The sequence below is a fragment of the Pseudorca crassidens genome, chromosome 3 (genome assembly GCF_039906515.1).
Source record: "Pseudorca crassidens isolate mPseCra1 chromosome 3, mPseCra1.hap1, whole genome shotgun sequence".
Lineage (NCBI taxonomy): Eukaryota > Metazoa > Chordata > Mammalia > Artiodactyla > Delphinidae > Pseudorca > Pseudorca crassidens.
The window spans coordinates 28142506-28168407 of NC_090298.1; the positions used below are offsets into that span (position 1 = coordinate 28142506).

At 42.2% G+C, this 25902-nt stretch overlaps 1 protein-coding gene across 1 annotated transcript in view; it reads right to left on the reverse strand.

The window, feature by feature from the left end:
* Window positions 1-25902, reverse strand: part of ADAMTS12 (ADAM metallopeptidase with thrombospondin type 1 motif 12) — a 393951-nt gene that overhangs the window by 54197 nt on the left and 313852 nt on the right. Inside the window, exon 19 of the mRNA XM_067730476.1 lies at window positions 16138-17256. Coding sequence (XP_067586577.1) covers window positions 16138-17256 — 1119 coding nt within the window. The remainder of the gene's footprint in view (window positions 1-16137; window positions 17257-25902) is intronic.

Below are 25902 nucleotides of genomic sequence, written 5' to 3' on the forward strand. Positions count from 1 at the left end.
GGGAGCGAGATGCAAGAGGGAGGAAATATGGGGATATATGTATATGTATAGTTGATTCATTTTGTTATAAGGCAGAAACCAACACACCATTGTAAAGCAATTATACTCCAATAAAGATGTTAAAAAATAAAATAAAATAAAATCAGCCACAGAACAAATGCAGAAGCATGCTAATAATTTCCACACAAAGCAGCCATTTGTCTGACAAACAGATTTCCAGGAAATAATCCATGGTTAAAACAAGAGGGCTCTTTATTAGGAAGAGGAATTTTCTAAGACATAAGTGTACAATGGGGTTTTGTTTTCTTATTTTTCATTTGTTGCTACTATCTGTTATTCCTAGATTTTTGAAATTTGCATTACCTTTTTGTCAAAGAGTACATTCACATTCAGTGGGAAATGAAGTTTATTAATATGGTGAAGTAAATAATAAGGGAAGATACGAAATCTGTAACTCTTCTGTTTCATTTTCAGAAGGGCCTCTGATTCAGTTAGCAGGAGTGAAGTGGCAGGATATAACTGTTTTGCCTTTGTTTGCTGAATGCCAATTATCATATTCATTTTCTTATTGCCCTAAAGGACGGTTATTTGTATTCAAGTTTTCCTAACCTGGAGTCTGTGGACCAGACTGAGGACAGGAGCCAGACTGAGGAGAATGGAAAGACTGGCTAATGCCCAGTTGTGTCCAAACAGGCCTAACCATTTTCTGCTTCTCACACCAGTTTGTTTAACTGATGTGATCAGCAAACCAGACTGAGTTAGAAAGAAAATTCCTCTTAGCTTACAGGAGCCCCTGGCAGAGAGAAAATGAAATCACCACCATTTATTCCTTGTGTTGATTCTGATTTATGGAGTCATCCTGACACACTTTCCACGTTAGACTGCTACCAAGTGTTCAGATGAGTATAATAAAGTTAACCAACGTGGGATTGGGAGGTCAGCAGATTGCATTCAAGTACGACCCTGACACCAAGTGGCTATGTGACTTTACCCGTCTAAGCCTCTGTTTCTCCATCGGTATTAAAAGGAGGATAAGCTGGCTGGTTAACTTCTCCCAGCATTCTAGAGTGATATGTGTCTGGGATCACTGGACTTGCATTCTGCTTTGATTTCAGAATACTTTCTTGCTCTCCAAGTACTAAACCAGGATATGGAAATAATTCTTTTCTGTTCCTTTCCTTATGTTAAACAGATTCACAAGACCCTTAAGATCAAATAATTCATTCCAAAATTCTGTGTTGAACAGCACCCAAATTCATCTGTCCGTCTTCCCCCCACCCCATTCCCACTTCACTTCCTCCCTGTTATTGGGCACTTAACTATATTCCAGCTCCTGTATCCCAATCTAGCAGAAGGAAGAAGTCATGTAATGAGTAGAAGTCATAAAGATTATATGTCAAAAGTCGTTCATGATCTAGTGAGGGAACAAAGGAGGAGGCGGTCAACTTCACCTGAAGAAGCCAGGCAGGGCTTGAATAGAGGAGCCAAAGCTTGAGCTGAATCATGTAAGATGAGTAGATGCTCACTCAGCAGGCAAAATAGCGCGGGGGACATTCAAATTGGGGGTAATGGCATATACGGGCACAGTGCCATGAAGCAATAAGGCTTGTTCAGGAACATGTCCATCAGAATGCTAGAGCAGCGGGAAGGGGTGGACAAAGAGAGATGGGCAGGGGCCATGATAGGGCCTCACGGTCTGGACATCAGTCCTCAGCTAGAGTCATCTTGACTTCATGCTTTCTGTGGTCCTAAAGGTTTCCATTTGATTGCTGTTCTTTTCTCTACTTGTGGATTCCTTCATCTAAAACACTTGGGGCTTCCAAGAGTGGGTAACAGTTTAGATGTACAACAAAGTATATCAAGAGAAAATAAATGCAGTGAGTTTGAGTGTATTATTCACCTTCCAGCTGGTCAGTTTTTGCTTTCTGGGCACAAAAGCTCCCCTATAACGTGCAGTTCTGTTTTGACTTTTGCACATCGGGCTTTGATGTATGTTTCTGGGAACACGTTATGTATGAGAGTCAGGGGCTGTATTTAGCAAGACGGGGCTCTTTCTCTATTTTATTCATTTGTAAAAGTTCAGATCTAAAAAAAATGTAGCACTGAATATTATGAAACTCAAGGCCATAAGAAAAGGCTGTCACTTTTATTTTCCAAAATAAAGCTACAGGTAATAAGGTCAGCTACTGCTAAAATAAAATTGCAACACTACCTAGGTGGGAAGACAGGGCATTCCAAGGAAACGTAAAAATCTTTGATTCATTTCAGAAATAATCAAGATCTGTCAGACTTAACTACAAAAAGTTATTATCATTCTAAGAAAGATAATAAAGTTTACAAAACTGCAGGAGGTACAGGCAAAATGTACAATCAGGAAGTGTGTGGGGCTGTGAGGATGCATAGCTTTGGTGTCAAACCCAGGTGAAGGTTTTTCAAGTTCATCTTTGTCACTTACAGCATTTCTTCCAGCACAAGAATCACTTCTTTTCTTATGCAAATTTTAATGTTCTGTAATTGGCATGTGTCTTACAACTGATGTACATATTTACTGTGTAGTGTCTCCTTTCTTTCTGAAAGGCTGTCATTAAATTGATGATCCGTCCCCCAGTTGACGGTTTCTCAGAACTGAGAGTATTAGTACTAGCTGATCATGTGTTAGTGACTTAAACTCTCCAAGCCTTCATTTCCTCAGTGGGAATTATAAAGAAGGTCGTTTATTGGATAAAAATAAAACTGTTTACCTAAAATTCTTGTGCGGTGTCAGGTGGTGATATTTGGCGAGTGCCAGGATGCAAGGTAGGTCAAGTCCTCCAAAGCTCATGGTTCACCTTGTCTGCCTAGTCCTGGGGAGTGGAGACCTGATGGACGGACAGGACTTACTCCACTGCCACCTTTCCACAACACCCCTGCCCCAAGTCCAGGAAGCCAGAAGTTAGCAAACGCCTGAGAACTACTCCTAACCTTTACCCAGAGCTCAAAGTTTGCCCAAGGCTTCATCTGAACAGTCTTTTACCATTTACAAAGTTGTTGCACACACACTCTTTTGATCTGTACAACTTTATGAGATTAGTAGACGCCGTAGGATCCCCTTCATTTCTTTAGAATACTAAAGCTCCTAAGAGGTTGGAAGGAAGGACCAGCGTTCTATGCCGGTGACAAAGTGGAGCTGCCAACCCAGACGTGTCTGATCCCAGGCCCAGTGCTGCTTCCAGGATTCAATTCTGCAGAACTGCGTTTTCTCAGGTACACCTCAGGGACAAACGTGAGGACTATGCCCTGGAATTTGTTTCAGACAGATCAATGCATGGAGAAGAAGAAGCCATTCCAAAAAAAAAAACAACTTCTAGACTTTTTAAAGGTAAAGATCTGAATGTACAGGCTCATTGCACTGCCACATGTATGAGAAAATGTCCACAGCAGTTGCGTCAGGGCTCCATCATGGAGATGAGTGGTGCTGCAAACAGAAGCCCGTTAAACAGCTACAATTCAGACAGCACACACAGCAGTGGGGAGTTGCTGCTGAGTAACCCGGGGCCTCTGGTGTGATCCCTGCGGGTTCAAGGGAGGCTGCAGAAGACCCTTAGTCCTACAAGATTAAAGTGCCTCTGGACGGGGTAGTGGTCAGTGGGATAATGCAGAAAGATTCACGATCAAATTAGAATTCTTCCCTCGGAGAAAGTATTTGTGAAAAGGTAAACCATCAAGTTGGCAGAATCTAAACCCTCTGGATAGTTAAAGGCAAAACCAGGGTGTCTATTTTCCTACTCTAGGGTTTGGAGGTTGGCCACTGAGTAAGTTTAAGAGTCCCGGTAGAACAGTGAAACTAAGGAGGCTTCAAATCTTTCCTAGTGTATGATTTGGACTTTAGACATGCATATGAACTGGTTAATAACGTGGTAGTCCAAAAGCTGTATCATTCAGTCACCAAAAATTTGAGATAAAATTTAAATCAACATTCCTAGGAAAAATGGAAGTCATGTATTCAATGTCCCCAATGATAGAAAAAACAGAAGTCAGGGCAATTGACTATCAGTAGTTAAACAGTGTCTCTGACATAAGGTTTATCTATTATCCTGAGAGAGGAGATATTTTCCTTACTGATAGGAATGGAGTGACTTTGAGGGTCTGAGTTTAGATGGGTGGTTACCACATTCTGGAAGAACTTGGTGATGTGTCAGAGACAGCTTCTACAAAACACCAGGAGTCTACAGGGGTTAATAAATACATCTACAAGCCTCCCGGCCACGAGAGAGAAGAGACCCAGAGACAGACACGGAAGGGATGAGCTGGCAGAGCAGGGCTTTCTTTAGGGGGTCTGACCCCAGAGAAGAGCTACCGGATCTCCCATGCAGGCTTTTATATCAGCTAGAATTCCTAGAATTTTACAGTGGAGGGACCTTTTTAAAAGTGTGAGCTGTTTCACACATCTGTCCTTTCTATGAGCCATGTAATTTCCAAGGAAAGGATCAGTCCCAGTGATGGGAAAGTGGAAGTTCGGGACTTGGTCAACATTTGGCAAGGTCAGGGGCAGAAACGTTGCTTGAGATTCTTCTGGATATGGAAGAGAACTTGTAGCCAGACAATTAGTCCTTTTTTGATCTTGAGTTTGTTATGAGTTGGAAGAGAAAGAAAAAAGAACCAGCATTTGTTCCTGAAAGAAAAATGGTATGAAAACAGAAAAAGGGGGGTTGGCAGGCATCAAAGAAATGCGTGGTGACTTTCTCAGGGAGTCGCACTACTTTCTCTCTCTTGCCGAAGATCACAGCCTTTCTTTGGGAAAAGGGGCCTAATGCAGATAAATGACATTCCACACTCCTGTCTGTCAGTTAAGTCTGCCAGGAGAACCAGAGACATCCAGTGGGACACCTCATGGCCCTGCTTGTCTGGGGACGTGAGCTTTCTACAAGATGAGGGCGCTAACCATCTAGAGGGGATGCCAGCCTCCCCACATTTCTGGGTAGCTCTTTTCCCTTCTGTGTCAAGGCCATCAAGGGAAACTGGCTCCCCAGAGAGAAGACAGGAGCCTGCAGGGTGTCTTACAGGTGGGTGCGCTTCACAAACAGAAGGTGTAGGCACAGCTCATACCTCGCACCCCTTCTGCCAAGCAGCTCTTAACCCCACCTCTGACCAATGTCTCTATGACCTGGCTGCATCTGTATCCCCCAGGGGCCGGCTCAGCCCCATCAGGGTGACAGGCAGGTCGGGCCTGATTGGTGCCCAGAAGAACCAAGCCTGACTAATCCTAAAACCTGATAAAGCCTTTCACGAGGGACTATGCAGGCAGCACAGAAAAATGAGTAACCACAGCTAGATTAGCAAGGACAGGAAAATTGCACTTCCAAAAGATCAATATAGGACATACACTTTTGTTTTGTTTTTTTGCGGTACGCGGGCCTCTCACTGTTGTGGCCTCTCCCGTTGTGGAGCACAGGCTCCGGATGCGCAGGCTCAGCGGCCATGGCTCACGGGCCCAGCCGCTCCGCGACATGTGTGATCTTCCCAGACCGGGGCACGAACCCGTGTCCCCTGCATTGGCAGGCTGACTCTCAACCACTGCGCCACCAGGGAAGCCCAGGACATACACTTTTGAAGACCAAATGTGTCTTCATGTTTCCGTTTTCTTTTCATTTTGAGTCTGACAGATTCAATGTTATACTTGCTTTGTGAGCAGCTGCTGAACGATGATTTAATTACACTTGTGCTAATGTATCATTATTAATCATAATGCTAAACTTAAGCAATTTAGAAATAGTGTTGCATGCTGGACAAGCAATTCATTACACAAATTAATTTTTTTTTTTCTCAGTTTATCTGGTAAGGGAAGACAGGCAGATACAAACTTGCGGGCTACTGAAAACTCTGTTCTCAGGCTATTGTGTAACTTGAAGCAGGCCTATGGTAACACCTGATTTACGCATTCACCAGTTTATCAAAGCAAAGGGCAGAAAGGAGGCAGGAAGGGAGGAAGGAAACCTGCTTTAGCAAATGACCTCGTATAAGTCCCTCCCCGCCCCCCGACACCCCCAACACTGCTGAGCCTGATCGGTTACCTTGCTCCAGTTTCCCACTTTCCAGCCAGTGCAGGGACGGAGGTGGTACCTCTTAGCAGGGTCAGGCCTCTGCAGGGCAGCGCAGTCGGAATCCACTTGGGTGCTGCACTGCACGCTCCGCCAGTAGGCCCCCAGGCCACACGTGGTGGAACACTGCTGGGGGTGCGGGGTGGAGGGGAGGAGAGAGAAGAGGCTCAGGGCCGCTTTCTCAGACACACTCCACCCCACCCTGGAGTCAGGGGGTCCTCAATCTCGGCTACTCACTAAAATGGCCTGCGGAGCTTTTGAACAAACCAGCGCTGAGGCTCCAACCCCAAACAATCTGAACGCCTGTGGGTAGGGCTCAGGCAGGAGTATTTAAGAAACAAATCCCAGGTGATTCTAATAAGCAGCCAGGCTTGCAAATCCCTGATTTGTCTGTGGGAGGAAAACCCAGTGCAAATAGAGATGTGCTTCCCTTTAAAAAGTATCCTGGTGGATAGACCTAGAGTCTATCATACAGAGTGAAGTAAGTCGGAAAGAGAAAAACAAATACCGTATGCTAACCCATACATATGGAACATATAAAAAAAAAATGGTCATGAAGAACCTAGGGGCAAGCTGGGAATAAAGACACAGACCTACTAGAGAATGGACTTGAGGATATGGGGAGGGGGAAGGGTAAGCTGTGACAAAGTGAGAGAGAGGCATGGACATATATACACTACAAAACGTAAAATAGATAGCTAGTGGGAAGCAGCCACACAGCACAGGGAGATCAGCTCGGTGCTTTGTGACCGCCTGGAGGGGTGGGATAGGGAGGGTGGGAGGGAGGGAGATGCAAGAGGGAAGAGATATGGGAACATATGTATATGCATAACTGATTCACTTTGTTATAAAGCAGAAACTAACACACCCTTGTAAAGCAATTATACTCCAATAAAGATGTTAAAAAAAAAAAAGTATCCTGGCGTGAAGGCCTGGGGAAGGGGGTGAGCTGCAGGCACACTGCCGCATTTCACCAATGCTGCTCATAGAAAGGGAAGAGAAGAAAATAGCCTCGGTCAACATTTTTTCACCTGGCTCATGTATGGAGGTCAATTCTTCTCCTTAAAATTCTTTAGGATTGGATTTGAATCTCTCATAAGTTCCCAGCTTTTTTTCCTCTGTACTATATTATGTGTGTATATATATGATATACATATATATACACATTAGAGATAATAACAGCTGAAGTGAATAGATTGATTGCACTAGTGGCCCAATTGTTCACACCCATGCTCTTTTCAATGGACTTCACAGCTCCTCTCATCATATGGTGGAATGTATTTCCCCAGCTGCTGAATCAGGACTGTTCTTGCAACTTTCTTTTGCCAAGCAATTGCAGTGGGTGCCGTTGTGTCAGTTCTCAAGAGGTCTTGCTTGTTCTGGTTCTCTCTTGGACCCTCGTCTCTGCCATGGGAATAAAACTGGGCTAGCCTGCTGGAGGATGAGAGATCATGTGAAACCCAGCTGGGTGACCCAGCCGAGCCCATCTCAGACCAGCCAGCCTTCAGCTGACCCTTCAGCAAATGCATGACAAGCCAAGCTGAGGTCAGCTGAGCTCAGCCCGGGTCAGCAGATACTCCTAGCTGACCCAGAAACTCATGGACAAAAATTAATGTTTACTGAGATTTTGTGGTTGGTTGTTATATGGCGTTATTGTGGCAATGGACAACTGATACAACTACACAACAGGTACCTTTCCTATATTTTCTCTAACCTCTGAGACTCAGGATACAATTATAATTCTGCAGTTGACTAATTGTGCAATCTTTCGCAGTTTCCTAACTTCCCTAACATGTGAAACTGGTGATAACACTAAGACCTCATTTATTAAGTTGCTGTGAGAACAACAGAGGTAATTCACACACAAAGTGAGTGCTCTACAAATGTTACCTATTAAACATAGCATACCTGCAAGGTCAGCGTTATGACTCCCACTTTCCAGATTTCCCGGGCCCAGAGAGCTTAGCCGTCATGCTTAAGGTCACACAGACAGTACAACGTTAATTTCACATTACGACATGGAGAAAAACATGACGTTTGCCCCAAACCCAGGACAGGAGCTAGTGAGACCAAATTCCCAGGCTACTGATGACCCTGGTACATCACAAGTGATGTCTACAGTTCTTTGTACCATATTTATGTTGTAAATAAACACATGTCTCTGGAGCTCTGAATCTAGTCCTGTTAGATTCAGATGTTGTGAGTAGACATTTGTTTAATTCCTTTTTGACAATTTCTATTTAGACAGCAAATGAGTCCAAAGGTGAAGCTGACAGGAGGATGTGGTGGAATGCAGTAAGCAAAAGGGGATTCCACTGATTGTCTCTTTAGTTAGTTTCAAATTAGGAGTGCAGCGGGGGGTGGGGGGGTGGTCAGAGAAGAGAGGAGGACCCTAAGGAGGCAGAAGGGACAATCTGCTTGTTCTGGGAACTTTCTCCCTCGTTACAGCTAGTGACCCTGTGACAACCGATTTACCAGGTCAAGGAGCAGGTTTGGGGGTGGTCAGAACTGGAAATGATGTGCAGCGCTACATCAGAATCCTGCGAAAACTGCTGTGAAAGGCTGCGGAAAATTTTACTGTCACTTCCATTTACAGGACTGCACAGCATACATTTCACTGACTGGCCCAAGGGATCCGACTGAATGATGAGGCAATTTGATGAGAGGTGACCTTCTGTCAAAATGAGATCCACACCCATGCATACTGTGAAGCACCTACATTTTCTGTCTTATAAACAGATATCAAAGCCAATGCTTACTGAGTACTTCCTATGTGCCTGACACTCTCCTACATATAGTTATTCCTTTTATCTCATAACAATCTTATGAATCAGGCATCGTCATCATCCTCATTTTAAAGATGAGGAAATGGGTGCAGTGAGAACATACAGTTAGTAAATGATGGAGCCAATACTCAAACCCAGAACATCTGCTTTCTAGATTTATGTCTATTTACAGTGTTAACTCGGTTTTTATATCAATTCTTTAGTAATTTTCAAAATCACAGGTAGTTAGAGGAACATGCTGTGTATGCTGGGGGACATGAACACCCCTTCAACACAGGACAGAAAGGGGGGACACACAGAGAGAAATTTCAGATCCAATGCTAAGGAACTTTAGAAATGACAATACTTCCAATCTTAAAGAGCAGGAAAGGCTTTATGGAAGAAGAAGCTCAAAGCTTGATACTGAAGCACAGGTAGAACGTAAAAGGACAAAGGACAAAGAGAAGGAAGTTCCAGGCAGAGGAAACAGCGTAAACAAAGGCATTGAACTGAGACGAGCAGATGGTTTAGTGGAAACTGAGCAGTTTCGATTTGGTGAAGCTTACGATGGATGACGTCATAGGAGGCAGTATGTTGAAAGCGGAATTATTCGAGGACCTGAAGGCTGTTGGATATTAGAGTGGATTTTATCTGGTACGTAATGGAGAGACATTAATGATTTGTGATCAGGAGTTTGGAATGATGAGAAAATTCCGCTCAGAAGAGTAATATGGCAGTCTTACGTCTCTCGTGACCATGTATGGAAAGCATTGGGGAGGGGAGAGATTGGAAGTGCCCAGACCAGTAAAGGTAAAGGGAAGAGTCCTAGGGTTCTCCATTCTTAACTATTGGGGCACTATTGGTATTTTGGACTTCCCTCAATGTCACAGGACCCTCATTGTCTTTGGCTCTCAGACACTGAATGCTGGTAGCAGCCCCCATCCCCCATCATTGTAACAAACGAAACCATCCCTACTCTTTTCCAGATGCCTCCCACTGTTAGATTGGAAACTCCTGAGCCTAAACTGACAGGAAATGAAGAGGAGATGACAGAAATGATGAGATGACACAGACGTGAAAAACTGTTAGGGTTTTTCTAGTAGGACAAGGGAAGACTGATACAAGTGGTGATCCTGGGGTTCCTAAGGGGTGGTGACTGAGGGGCCAGCGATGCCATTATAGGGAGGGACAATCCTAAAGAAGCAACTTCAGATACGGGTAGAATAAAAAATCAGGGCAGAGTGGGAAACTCAAAACCCAAAGTTTTCATTCTGAATCCTGATTCTCTCGGACAGTTCTGTGTATTAAACATTTTGTCTCAAAAGATGCAGAAAGGGAGCAGGCACGAAGCCCTGTCATGAAGGGGACTCCTGCCAAACGTGGAACTCTGTTCTTGTAATATCCTTGTAGCTTTACAAACCTCTGCAATCTGGGCCAGTTCCCCCTTTCCAGCCAAACTGCCTAGAATTAATAGCTCTCAATGGCTCCACCACGGTTGCCAAATTTTTGGTGAGCTATGATGTATTCAATAAGAGACTTTATTTCTGTCAAAGTCAAAGATAGGACATGAGATAGAATTAATTTTTGTATCTTGATCAAAATCAAAATGCATCCGTTAACCTCTGGGCTCAAACAGTCATCCGGGTTGATAGGTACGTTTATTTAGGTTTAGTTTATTTGGATATAGTAACGTCTCGTTAGATCAATTAACATTTATCAATTAATTCACATGTATTAAATATCCTCAGGACAAATGCATTAAAACACATTTACATAAGAGTATGGGAAAGGAAACTAATTTCTGAGTCATCCTAAAGCTACTTTTTTTTTTTTTTTTTTTGGCGGTACTCGGGCCTCTCACTGCTGTGGCCTCTCCCGTTGCAGAGCACAGGCTCCGGACCGCAGGCTCAGCGGCCATGGCTCACGGGCCCAGCCACTCCGCGGCATGTGGGATCTTCCCGGACCGGGGCACGAACCCGTGTCCCCTGCATCGGCAGGCGGACTCTCAACCACTGCGCCACCAGGGAAGCCCCTAAAGCTACTTTTTAATGAAACTTTTGTATGAATTTGTGGACTGAGAAGAGCTGTCCATCTTTATTAACAGTCCTAATGTGGGGACTGTCCCATCTGAGAACTGTGATAGCCTCCAAAAGGGTCTCTCCTTTGGGCTGCACTTTGGTATCTCCTTCCATCTCAATACTATAAATGTTCTCCCCAAAGTCACCAGTGACCTTCTAATTGTAAGATCCATTAGGCCCACTGTCAGTCTTCATGTCCCTAGACGTCTGTGGCACCATATTTCTTGATTTAAGCCTTAAATATTAGACTGTTCCTTACCAGTCTTTCACATGGAATCTCATTGTCAGCCAGCTCCTTAAAATGTTGGTGTTTTCCAGTGTCCCAACCCTGGACCACTCTTTGCGGCCTACAGGCTGTGCTTGGGTGACCTCATTCACTTCCAAGGTTCTAACTTCTACCTATTGATCATGGCTACCAAATTTTATCTCCAGTTTTCACCTCTCTCAAGAACCTCAGACCCATACACACAAACATCTGCTGGTTATCCTTTGGATATCCCACAGGTCTTATCAACTAAACTTGATCTGAAACTAAACTCATCATCCTTCCTTTCTCTGTCTCTTTTGAAACTTACTCTTTCCATACATTGTACTATATCTCAGTTTATAGGAGCATCACCTAACAGACACCCAAGATTCCAACAGAAGAGTCATGACAGACTCCTCCTCTCCTCTCTCCTCTTCATACCCCACATTCAATTCCCCACAAAATCCTGCTGATTTTAAGTTCTCAGTGACTCGTGAATTTATCTTCCCTTCTTCATCCCAAGCATTCTTTTTTTTTAAAGCTTGTCATTTTATTTATTTATTTTTTTACATCTCTATTGGAGTATAATTGCTTTACAATGGGGTGTTAGTTTCTGCTTTATAACAAAGTGAATCAGTTATACATATACATATGTTCCCATATCTCTTCCCTCTTGCATCCCCCTCCCTCCCACCTTCCCTATCCCACCCGTCCAGGCAGTCACAAAGCACTGAGCTGATCTCCCTGTTCTATGCAGCTGCTTCCCACTAGCTAGCTACCTCACGTTTGGTAGTGTATATATGTCCATGCCTCTCTCTCGCTTTGTCACAGCTTACCCTTCCCCCTCCCCATATCCTCAAGTCCATTCTCTAGTAGGTCTGTGTCTTTATTCCTGTCTTACTACTAGGTTCTTCATGACATTTTTTTTTCTTAAATTCCATATATATGTGTTAGCATACAGTATATGTCTTTCTCTTTCTGACTTACTTCACTCTGTATGACAGACTCTAGGTCTATCCACCTCATTACAAATAGCTCAATTTCGTTTCTTTCTATGGCTGAGTAATATTCCATTGTATATATGTGCCACACCTTCTTTATCCATTCATCCGATGATGGGCACTTAGGTTGTTTCCATCTCCGGGCTATTGTAAATAGAGCTGCAATGAACATTTTGGTACATGACTCTTTTTGAATTATGGTTTTCTCAGGGTATATGCCCAGTAGTGGGATTGCTGGGTCATATGGTAGTTCTATTTGTAGTTTTTAAGGAACCTCCATACTGTCTCTCACCACTCTTATTCAACATAGTTTTGGAAGTTTTAGCCACAGCAATCAGAGAAGAAGAGGAAATAAAATGAATCCAAATCGGAAAAGAAGAAGTAAAGCTGTCACTGTTTGCAGATGACATGATACTATACATAGAGAATCCTAAAGATGCTACCAGAAAACTACTAGAGCTAATCAATGAATTTGGTAAAGTAGCAGGATACAAAATTAATGCACAGAAATCTCTGGCATTCCTATACACTAATGATGAAAAATCTGAAAGTGAAATCAAGAAAACTCTCCCATTTACCGCTGCAACAAAAAGAATAAAATATCTAGGAATAAACCTACCTAAGGAGACAAAAGACCTGTATGCAGAAATTATAAGACACTGATGAAACAAATTAAAGATGATACAAATAGATGGAGAGATATACCATGTTCTTGGACTGGAAGAATCAACATTGTGAAAATGACTCTACTACGCAAAGCAATCTATAGATTCAATGCAATCCCTATCAAACTACCACTGGCATTTTTCACAGAACTAGAACAAAAAATTTTGCAATTTGTATGGAAACACAAAAGACCCCGAATAGCCAAAGCAACCTTGAGAACAAAAAACAGAGTTGGAGGAATCAGGCTCCCTGACTTCAGACTATACTACAAAGCTACAGTAATCCAGACAGTATGCTACTGGCACAAAAACATCCCAAGCATTCTTGTCCTAGTTCTCATTCCTCATCTGGACTACTGCAGTATCCTCCCAACAGGTCAAATCACTCATCCTCACTGCTTCCAGAATGAGCTACCTAAAACACACAGTGGGCCATGTCATTCAGTGTTAGAGACTGCTAGATACTCACTACAATCCTTTTTCCTCTTCTTCCTGGGTATACAATTAGATTACATTTTCCATCCACCTTGCTATTTGGTTCGGTCATACGACTGAGTTCTAGACAATGGAATGTGAGCAGAATTGATAAGTGTCCCTTCTAGGCTTGGTCCATAAAACCTCCCATGGGAGTGCCTCTGTGCTCTTTTCCCTTTCTGACTGTGACTAGGATCGTGACCCCAGGGCAAATTTGAAGACAGGAGGATGGCAGAGCCATTTTCAGACTGGATTCCCAGCATCATTTTCTACTACCACCATTGCAGACATGGAATCACCTTGTATTATTATGCTGAGTGAGAAATCAATTTCTGGCGAACCATAACTTGTTTGGCTCTATTTGTTAACAACATCCTAGCCTCTGTGTTTGTGTGTGATTTCTAATTACATACACATACTGTACACATGTCATTCATACTTTATTCTGATACTGATCCCATATATATGCCTTTTATCATCTACACTTTCACACTCTGTTTGACCTAGCTTGTATTCTCAAGGCCCACAGGGTCTTTAATGGTAGGTACTTTCAGACTTCATCTCCATTGGCTAATTAACAAAATCCTACAAATTAACTAAGTAGCCTCAGTTTCCATAACTTGTTCTCTTTATCTTTGAGTATGGACACACGGTCCAGACTGCTTTCCTGGATGCAGAACAATAAGCCTATTTATCTGTCCTTAAGGGATGCCCCAAGCTTTTGGAAAGAAAGATACCTTTGGGTGGTACTACTTAAAAGGATATCATTCATAAAACCTAAACAGAACATTTGTATTTCAAAATATCTAGGCTGAACCCACTGCAGTGACATTATAGGCACCATTTGCCTCTGTGAACTCAAAAGTAACCATGGAGCCCTCAATGTTATTTTAAGTACCTTCTTGTGAACTATGTGATTTTCTCATCTGTCTACCCAGGGTCACCACATAAATGGCATTGTTTTTATGTCATATGACCAAAGAAGAAACAAAAATAGCAGAAGGTAGAGGGAGTGGTGATGTTTTCTGATTTGCAAAGCAATGGATCATAGGCTATGAAGTCTGTCTGCTTGGGTTCAAATCCCTGCTGTGTCACTCATGAGTGTGTGTGATTCTGGCTAGCTACTTCACCTTTCAGTTCCAGTTTCCTTATCTCTACAATGGGGGGCAATATTACCAATCTCCTTGGGCTGTGGTGAGGATTCACGCATTCATATAAATGCATGTGAATTAGCATAAAATCATGCTATAAAGCATGGCACACACTTGATAGATGTTCATTGTCAACATCCTCCTCATCATTAAGAGCCCATTAGGACTTTCCTAATGGAAAGAAACCTGACTAAAATGTCAGGGATCATGAGACCAACTCCTCTCCTTTTTTTCAACAAATTAGATTACTCTTAAGCATGAAAATCTTTTCTCCTCCTGAACCTGGATTCTTTACTTCCAAATGGGGATAATAAGATGCCCCTCCATTGACAGAAAATGAAATGAATGTGATTTCACTTTAGAACTTAAAGTAAATCAATGTGAAACATAGTTCAAATGCAAACAAAAAACTTTGGAAGTTTGAATATACCTATTTTTTTTTGCCACTATAGTCAATTTCAGGACCAATGATGCTGATTAATTCATACAAAAGAATCTTATATAGCTAACTTGTCGATTGGTACCGAAATTCACTAGAGAGACAGCAGATAAGAGCAGAAAGATTTAGAAGATTCATCATCCAACGGACATATCCATAGACAAGTTACTTAACTGTTAAAAATCTTAGTTTTTTCTCTACATAAATTGGTATAAACAAGACCCTACCTACTCCCCAGGACTGTCAAAAAGAGAAAATAGTAGACTACATATGGAAGTGGTTTGGAAATTAACATGCTTCATAAATGAAATATATTGTTATTTTATATTAGCTGTTAACACTTCTTTTTAGCTAGAGAGATGAGTCATGCATTGTCATCAAAAATGCTGAATGACATCAACATGTGATCATTTTGCCACAAATTCCTCTTTTGCATTGTCAAGTTATTTTTAACAAGTTCAAATACTGTGCATTTGAAATTCAAGTGGGTGAGAAATGATTTTGATGCTTCGGAGGATGTAATTAGTTCTAGAAATGAACAAACAAATATCTAGCCAAATTCCTCAAACCTGAAAACAGGGACCAACACTTGGTCATCATGTTTATTTTCTTCTTCCTCTGTCTTCTAATCCTTTTAATAAGCCAAAAAGAATTTTTTTTTTAATGCAGGCAAACACTGAGTCCAAAAAGAAAAGAAATGCTTGATACAGTGAGCTATAGAATTCTTTTAAAGAAATTTGTCTTAGATTTCCATTCCAATTGTGATTGCTTGACAGGTTTAAACCAGAGTCTCAACACTGGCTTTCTGAATGAAATATGAACCCATGTCCTTCCAGTGGTCCCTCTTCACAACATCATTACAGTTTGTAGCTGGAAGGGACACTGGAGAGGAGCAGTGATCTACACTAGTTCCACTGTTCTGTAGATCAAAAGCAGGCTCAGCGAGACAGACTGAATTCTCCACTGTCACACAGCTGGCTGACTCAGGTCTCCTGATTTAGTTCTAGGTTCTTTTCACTCTATCTCACTACATTTGTTCTCCTTCCCTGGATTTTTTTTTTCTTTCATTTTTGGAGCTAAGGAGGTGAAGAGGGAGGTGAGGGCATGGACCTGATTGCTTCACTTTTTTGTACATTAGACTATGTTTTACACAAGTCCATTTTGAAATCTGCACAGGAATGCAACACCCCTAGCTAATTTCCATATAGAATCAGGCCTGGGTAAGAAATAGAACTCTTACCTCGCTCCAGTTTCCAACAGTCCAGTACACAGGGCTGCGGCCCGTGGAGAGCTGCTTGTAATCCGAGGCATTCAGCAAAAACCCTTCAGCAATCAGACTTGTTGCGTCTTCCTCGGTCAGGACTGGTCCGGAACTCTGTGTTAGATTCATGTTGCTTGGAAGTTCTTGGGGGTGATGCTTTACTGGCTTTTCTGAGTATGCTGGCTGGTGGTCTCCTCCCGGAGGGAGTGGAGTGTTAGCTGGCTTTTCAGTGACCATCCCCTCAGCTCTGGGTGCACCATTTTTGAGAGTGGTGGGCCTTTGGCTGGGCACCAGTCCTTCCGACACTGTGCTGAAGGGTGGCCACAGGGATGCCCCTCTAAGATGAGGTGTTGGTGGAGGTCCAAGTGGCATTTCTGTACTTCTTTCCACTGGAGCATCACTTCCAGGTACTCTGATCTGGGTCCATGTCACAGAGTTGTTCTCATCTTTGTTCTCAGGTTGTTCACGGTCTTCCCCTGAGCCACTGTGAATCTCCATTTCTGGCTCTTTGGTCAAGGGATTATAAAATGGAGTCACCTGCCATGTCACAGGATTGCTGGAGGTTGACAAATCAGAACCACTCACTGTTGTGACTACAAGGTCTCCCTCTGAGATAGGACCAGTGTCTGGACTGGAAACATTCTCTTCATTTGGCTGGGTACTCAAAGACCAGGAATTGAGGATGGGCTGGGAAGTACTTCCAGTGGAAATGACATAATGGGAGTCCAGTTCAGTTTGGGTTGAACTATTCTGCCACTGTTTCCCATCCAGGTCTCCTTCTTTGGAGGCTGTGGTAGGACCAGGGCTGTGAATCGTCAGAGCACTTGTGCTCATAGGCTCAGGCACTGTGGGCGTAGTCAGCACCCTAGGACTAGGTGTAGTTGGAGGGATGGGCTTGAAGGGGTCCGTTGTTGGTAGCTTTTTCCCATTGGAAATTGTGCCTTTGTTGGGTTTTAGAATTCTCCGGCTAGATGGGCACTGCTGGAGACCACATAGAGCTCGGCTATTGGGTTTCCTTGTCACGTCGCAGGGCTCATTGTGGTTCTTGGCACACGTGACACTGCGAATCCGCACTCCGCCACCACAGGAAACAGAACACTGGGAAAGAGAGACGGCTGTTAGTCTAGTTTGGTGGAAAGATGTGTTGGTTCTCATGCTAAGGTTTATGGCAAATCAGGACAGGCCCAGTAGAAACTGAACTGTGCAGCTAAAATCGTTCTCTATCTTTGTATAAGGTTTCTGTGCAATTTTAGTTTCCCATGGAAATATGTGTCTCCGGGAGACCACCTAAGGCTCAGGACTAACCATTTACCCTTCACAAACTGAAAATGCAAACCACGAAATAGTAAAACTGAAGTCTCCCTGGGCTATGACTGTTGGATGGTAGATCCTCAAAGAGTGCAATGATTTAAACGGATCACCTAATTTTTTTAAAAAGATAGTAATATTATCTTCCCTAGGGTTTGATGCTATTAAATTAATGTAAACTGTTTACGTTTTTTTGGGAATCTATTAATTTAATGATATGAGCCTTTCCTTTTATATCCATATAGCCACATAGCTTCACTCAGGCATCCTAAGCTCCATTTTCTTGCCTGTGTCAGATGGACTCAGATTAAAAACTAGACAATAACATACTCACACATGTATACAGATCCAGGACCTTTTATGAAATTTAAAGATGGGTAGTTAACCATAGGTGGGGAGATACCATTTCCAAAGAGTTAGGGGATTCCTGTAGCATGGCGCTGATACACACATGGACGCCGTGGCAGGTCCCCCTCCCTAGTGGTCCCTCCAGGCTCTGTAGGGCACAGGCAGCTAGACTGCCTTCGGGGGAAACCTAACAGGACAGTCATTTCTCAGGATTCATGGTAAAGACTATGTCATCAGTCTTAGCAGCTGCAAACCACACATAGTTGCTACATAACACTAAATTTCTTGATATTTTGAAAAAAATCCGTAGTTTTACCAAACTGCTCCATTTTTAGCCTTCCTTTCCAATGACATTTTAAGTTAACCACCAAATATTGGTTCTTGAACATGGACTGTCCAGAGTCTGTGCTGATTGTTTTGCATTCGTCTGTCTTACAATCTCTGACCCTAAAGTAGGTTTCTTGAAGACGGGGACTACATAATGTTTCCTGGATTTCAAAGGGCTTCACAGCCATTATTCTGTGTGATACCCTGTGAATATGAGCCCTGCGAGATTTATAGGGCTGTGAGATTTACAAGGCTGGAATTATTATTCCATCTCTTACAAGAGAGGAAGCTGACACCCAGGAACCTGCCTGAAAGGCTGTAAGTCAGTGGCAGAGTAAGAATTAGATTAATTCCATGCCCCTCCCCACCGACCACACACCGACCACCTAGCACAGCACAGTGGAAAGCAGTTTGTCTACTGAATTTACTTATTGACTTAACCAAACTTTTGATTTCTGAAAACTTACCCAAAGGCAGAAACTGTTTCTTATCCATAACTGAATTCCAGGATAGTTCTTGGGATACAATGATCACTTACTACATATTTATTACATGACTGTTCTACTTGGAAAATAATCAGGAATGGGAAAATTCTTCTCCCTGTGAACTTATGCATTTTTCAGCTTGAATTTCTTGCCTTCTCAAGTCCTGTTTTCAATTTCCTTTCTATTGGAAAATAACTTCACCCTTTATTTTGCTCCAATCCAGCATAATCACTCACTGATGTATGATAGCTCTGTTGAAATCAGCATCTTTGAAAAGCAGGAGAGACACGTGAGCACAGAAGACTGTGCAGCTCAGGGAATGTTCAACTGCAGGTTTGGGGTCAACCAATAAAGCTGTGAGTTTAAGATGTCAACAAACACTCAAATGCCCAGCTCTAAGACTGAACTTCCAAGTTCTGATATAATAATATTAATCTTTGGTGGGAACAGTGCTTCATGGACCAAGAAATGCACACTTATTTCCAACCAAGTGGAGACTACCAGCTAAAGCTCTCAGAGCCCAGCAGTGAGGAAATGGTTTCTTCCAGCACTTTCCATGACTCACTTCACTTTGGAGCCTGGGACAGGCAGGCTGGGGGTATTTATTTTCCTGGCTTACTACAATATTTCTGCTCTTCTTGTGTATGAAGACACTTTATACTCCATCCATTTTAGTCATCCTGAGTCACTTCTCCACTTGTTACATTCTGATCCCATCTCCTAGGGTTTTCAAATCTCCACTTTGTAAAAATGTATCAGTCTAACCAAATAATCCTCCATGTATGTCTGAACATATTTCCACGATGGCAACCTCAGGTAGGCTCTGATCCAGAGGTGATTCATAAATGAGAACCCTGCTAGCACTAACGCCAGTTATTCTCAAGTTGCAGGTGTATTCTGCTTTGGGTTTTCTTTCCAAGAAATGTCAGAGTAGACAAAGCTCATAGTAGGAAACTCTTTGATTTTTCTTTTCTTTCTTTTCATTCCCATTTTTTTGTTTATTTTGATTTGCAATGCCCCTAATACCCACAGACTTTCCTGTACAACTTTACAAGCATTTCTAAAAATCCAAAAATATATGGGTGTGTGCTCTCCCCCTCACATTGAACTAGGAAGTAAAAGAGCTATAAAACCTGTAAGAAATAGCTTAAAGCCCTCAAGCCCATGATGAACTCCATGCATGATGCAGGGACTAAGCCTCAGAGCTTCCTCATCTAGAAATTGAATACTCATCTTTCAAGGCTGCTGTGAATATTATATAAGAAAACAACCTTAACATAGTACATAATATATAGAAGAAATTGGGAATTGGAAGCTATTATTATCACTGTTATAATATTGGTGCTGATAATAACAATAGTAATAATAATAACAAAGGGCATGGGGGTCCCCAATTTCTACTATCCTTGTGAAACACAGAGTGACGCATGGACCTGTCTTAGGGCATGCTGTGAAGTAAGCAGGTGTCTGAGTAAAGCAGTTGTTGGCACAGGTCTAGAAGACACCTGTAAAGGCCCATATATCCCATGGGTTTATTGCTGGATTTTCTTTTACATTCAGGTTTCCTAGGACTAATAGACGGATAAGTTTTTTATTTTTAATTTACAGATTACAAGTATTCAATAATCTTATTCACTGTGAACTTGTTCAGCCTAAAAGAATAAAGCAGGAGTAAATAATCACTATCTAGGTGGTTGCTTAATTAAAATACATTAGCTTTTGATCTTTCAAAACAGAAGATTATTCTAGAACAGAAATGCCAAAGTGGCAGCCTAAGGGCTACATGTGGCCCATTGGTGTGTATTCTTTGGTCTGCTCAACCTCAAAACAAACAAGCAAACAAACAAAATACAAACACCAAATTAGCGGCCAACATTTAAAAATGAGCAGATATCATTTTAAAACTCTTGAAAAAGCAGATGATCTGTAACTATCGCCCCATTCCCAAATGGCAATTCAAAACTTCATGAATGGATACCTGGGTCTGGGAGAGTTTATGTTTTCCACCTACCATTCATCCCCATCTGCTTTCCTTACTCAGGAGACAAAGAATCTTTCAAATAATCGGTGGATGCCATTCCTTCACATTGGGGCATATTGTGCCCAGTGAGAGAGTCAGTGTCAACTATCTACCAAGTATATTGGGCCTAAAAACTCTGTTGCCTTTTCTCATAGTCACAGCAGAACAAGCAGTGTTGTTGTGCCTTCAGCCATGCTTCTTCCAGTACATCTTCCAACTGTGTTTATCTCCTTAGAAGCTGTCAAACCCTTCAGATGAGATAAATGCAGGACACAAAGCCACACTTAGAACTCATCTCAACGGGTAGTTTCAGGATTCTCAAAACCAATTTCCGCTATGATTACCTTACCCCCTTACCTTATAATTTTGACCCCGGTACCAGGCAAATAGCTTGTCAATCTGTTAATGTCCTCCCTGGGAGTTATCTTGACCTCATTTGCCATCAATCTTAGATTAAGGTCTCTGGGGGGAGCCCGCTGAGAAAGAGGTCTGCTGCTAAATTAGTCAACTCCACCCATCCGAGGTGCACTGTGCAGTGGGGGGGGGACCCCCAGTTGGCTCAGAGCTGTAGTGCTAAGAGAGTTTATTCAAAACCACAGTTGAGGTTTCTCAGAGAGCTTGGGCTAAAGGGATGAGCAGGGAAACAGCTAATGCTTTGGGCATAAAAACATTTAATGCATAGTCTCAGGAATTTATAAATGAATGATTGGACCTCATACTAAAACCATTTTGAAAGTAAGCTAAAACCCTTAGGTACCTGTTATTGGCTGAATTGTGTCCCCTCCAAACAAGATATACTAGAGTTCTAACTCCTGCTCACCCTCTTCACTCGTACGTCAGAATGTGGTCTTATTTGGAGATGGGGTCTTTACAGAGGTAATCAAGTTAAAATGAGGTCACTAGGTTGGGCCCTAATCCAAACTACCATTGTCCTCATGGAAAGGGTAAATTTGGATACAGGGACACACATATAAAGACAGTGCTACATGAAGATGAAAGCAGAGATGAAGGTGATGCATCTACAAGTCAAGAAACACCAAAGATTCTGAGCAAAGCCCTGGGGGTTAGGAGAAAAGCATGGAAAAGATTCTCCCTCACAGCCCTCAGAAGGAGCAAACTCTGCCCACACCTTGATCTTGGACTGCTGGTTGCTGTGAATGAAAAATGTTGCCTGCCATATCCGTAAACGAAGGATGTTGCAGCCGTCAAGCCACTACAGCCACCGATGGTGAGCCCTGAGGGGACTCAGGATGGGGAAGAATAGGATCCTGGCCTGATAGCTAAGGTGCACATCAAAGGCATGATTTCAGTGAGCCTAGACTCTTGCATCTTCCCATACATAGAAAAGTGCTAAATTCCTTAACTTCACATATCTGGTTTTCTTTAATTAACGGTAATCTTTAGATGTTCCAACAACCTGGTCTTTGTCACAAAAACCCCTATATATGTCAATCCCAGTCTCCCAATTTATCCCTCTCATAAATCACATAAGTTTGTTTTCTACATCTGTGACTCTATTTCTGTTTTGTACAACATCGTAAATCAACTATACTCCAATAAAAATTAAGAGAAACAAACAAACCCTATATATCCTGGCTCGTCCCTTACCTCTTTGGAGCAGTGCCTCAGAGCTATCTGAGAGGCCGTGTCCCAGGCTTAATGCCTCAGTTTTGTCCACCAAATAAAACATAACTCTCGACTTTTAGGTTGTGCATTATTTTTAGTCAACATTACAAAAATGGTGAGACAATACATTTCTACTGCTTAAGATACCCAGTTTGTAGTACTTTGTTATGGCAGCCCTAGCAAATGAATACAGTACTCTAGATAATTAAAAACAAATCAGACATGATGTAGAGGAGCAGCATGGCTCCAGATTGGTTTTCTGTGAGTAGCTGTTTCAGACAAGGGTGCTCACATGTGTTTTCCAGGAAACCTGGCAAAGCATGGGCTGCTGACATCTGGCAAGGACTTCTCAGTCCTTGTTGGCTCTTGCAGAGGTCCCATGCTAAAAGAGCAGGCGGTGGAGGCTAAAGCATCAGGTGTCCAGCCTCACAAGAGTGTCCTGGACCTTGAATGAAACTAGGAAATACTGAGGGTAAGCGACTCAGCGATGTCTCCTCACCTTCCATGCTCTGTCTCCCTTCAGTTTGCAGGAACTCCTATGGCCCTCACATGAATTTTGTTCTCCTGTTTGTTTTGCTTTTCATTTAGTGATAGATAAGTCATTGGCACTTGCTGCAATGCCTTCTGTTTGAAGAGCCAGGAGAGCTTGTTTGTGAAACATTTAATCTATCTGGTCACTTGCGCAAGCCAACACCCGAGTGAACAGCTTTGCACTTAATACATTCTTAGTAGCTGGGCAAATTAATTGCTTTGTTCATTTGTTTGATTGTGTGCTTTGGTCAGGCACAGAAAGGGTGGATTAAAGATCTTTGCAGACCCTGGGCAGGTCTGCTTTTGGGGGTTCCACCCTACAGCCCATCAAATATATTAAAAACATCTCTAGTTTCAAGTGAAATATAATCTTCTTCTGTAAAAACAATTTGAAAGGCTTCTTATTCTTTTGCTTTTGAAACTAAATATTTGGTGAGGCCAACTCATTTAATTTATGAATGGCTCTCATTTCTCAGCAATCATTAACGCATAGTCTGAAATTCCAGCAAAGTGAGAAAAGCTGATCTACAAATTGTTTCCAAACATAATACATTTTTTATGAACTGAGAGCTGTCAAATTGTTACATTTTGCAGACTTCTGAGATGCTTTATGCCATAGTGTTCAGAGTAAAAGCTCTGCTGCTTGCCTTCAAACCCTAGCTTCAACACTTGGAGGCTGTGCAACCTTGGACAAATTTCTAAATATCTCTAATGCCTCAGTTCCTTCACCAGTAAAATGGGGCTAATCAGGCCATTGTGAGATATTGTGCTAATACCCATAAAGGTGCTTAATATACATACTAAATGTTTGATAATTCTTTGCTTTTAATATGTAATTTAATATTGATTTCTGATTTTGCAGTGTCCTTTGCTTTACTGGAACAATACATTAGTTTTGGTTTTTTTTTCCCCCTCAGGTCTCAAACATTTTTGTAGGCCCATGAAAAACTTGCAGGCTCTAAGCCCTGTGCTTACAATGCTCCCCACCTAAAATGGCCCTGAGCTCAGGGAGGGAGTTAGATGAAAATGCAGGGGCCACAAATCAATTCTGTCAGGGGACTTGGGTGCCACTGACTGGACAAGACTTGCAAAATTAGAGTAGCGTGGAAAACAGACCCTTGTCTTCTCGCCTGATGATAAAGTTTCTATTTAGTGAACGCTTACTATTTGCTAGGCACTATGTGAAGGGCTCACGTGGAGTATCATTAAACCTTACAATAACTCTGTCTTTCTAAATGAGTAAAGGCTGGGAGAGGTTTAACACTAGCTCAGTTAGGGCTCGCCAGAGCTGGAAAACCTTGACAGGGAAGGGCAGCTCATGGATTCCCCTCTTCTGCTTTCCACCTTGGTCAGCCCAGGGAGGACAATTCTACAGGATTCTAGGAGCCTCACAGTTCTTGAGTCTTTTGACCCAGTTATGTGATAGCTTTAGACTCATCCAGAGTGACCCAAATAGCCCAGTACAGACCAAGTGATCAGGTATTGCTGGAACACTACTTTTCATCAATTAATGTTGATCTCAAGACAAAATCCAGACCATAAATACTATGTGTAGCAAGAATCACTATATCATCTCTTAAAAAAGTATCCCAGCATAGAATGTCAAAGACATTCAGCATATTTCAGCAAAGCTCATTAGAGGGCTAATGTGTACAGACATTAGCAAGACAACAAAGGGAAGAAAGGAAGACCCATTCAATGAATATTTTGATGCTGATTTAACTAAAAGCACCTCTCTTGACAACATCTCTTGAATGAAGGCAGCAGTTCAGCCTCTCTGTGGACGCTGGAAACTGTATTCCATGTCTGCTGCCACTATACTATGCAGTGGCCTCTATTTGGAATAACAGACTTGAGTACTTGTCACATCGTGCCAGCTTTTCAGGCCCTTGTTCTCCAGTTAGGCACATCATTTTGCTCCCCAGAAACACAAACACAAGGAAGAGAATCCCTCAGCCAAATGTGAATTGCAGTCCTTTGAAAATACATGAAGATTCTGGGAATTAGTAAAGTCTACACGACAGAAATTATTAACTGCTTTGGATACAGCTAACGCACTTTGGGTAAACAGATTTAATGGACCAGTCACAATACCCCAGTCAGCCTTATTTTGACAACACTGTAATTTACGGCAATCGAGGTTGGCAGTGGACTAATAGGTCAGGCCAGCCACAGGCTGTGACTGTACCTTCCAGGAACAGCAGGGGGGTATATTCTGGCCTATTACTGACGTGTGCATATGCATCAGTAACACGCCTGTATTAGGTTGTAGGTATGTTTTCTTTACATGTATACCTTTGTCTTTTCTTTCTTGGGGTCTTAGCTCTCCCATTTGATAAGTTCTTACAATAAAGGGACCATATCTTTTTTATTTTCACCCAGGTGCTCCAGAGAATATTCTGTACAGAATTAGAAACTAAATAAACCTAAACTGTGACTCTGAGCTAATGAAATAGTTTTGGAAATACGGTTATCAAAATGGCTGTATTCAAATGAGTGTTTTCCGCTTTCAAATAGTTATCTTCAGAAATGGAACCTTTGCTTATACAAAATTTTGAATTCTTCTTTAGATAATACTTTATAAACTATGAAAAGCAATTGCATTTATTTATAATCAAGTATCACTTTAAACACAAAGGTTTTATCCAAATGAATCAGATTACTCCTTTGTCCATCAGACTTAATTCTAATCAACTTTTTGTGGCATTCTCCTGAATCAAATATTCTCCATTTCTCTGAAGGTGAGTCTAAGAGGAATTCCTAAGACTCTGGTCAATGGTAGCTTTATTGTGGAGACCATGTGGCTTCCCAAGGAAGCTCATAAGAAGTCAGCATCCATGGATAAATTCTGGCCTGTTGGTTTTACAAAATCATTTATTTTCTAGTCATTCCTTAGGTAACTGACTGAAATATGCATAGGGAAGCAGAGCAAGGCCCCTGGAGACTCCAGCACCCTTGGAGAAAGCAGAGGTCTACTTCTACTACAGACTCTGGGAGCACAAGGCCTGATAGTTCCGGGTCCCATGGTGACCCAAAGAAAATTAAAGCCTGGGAGTCTTTCGTGACCTCCTAGCCCATGAATTTCTAATTATATGCAGA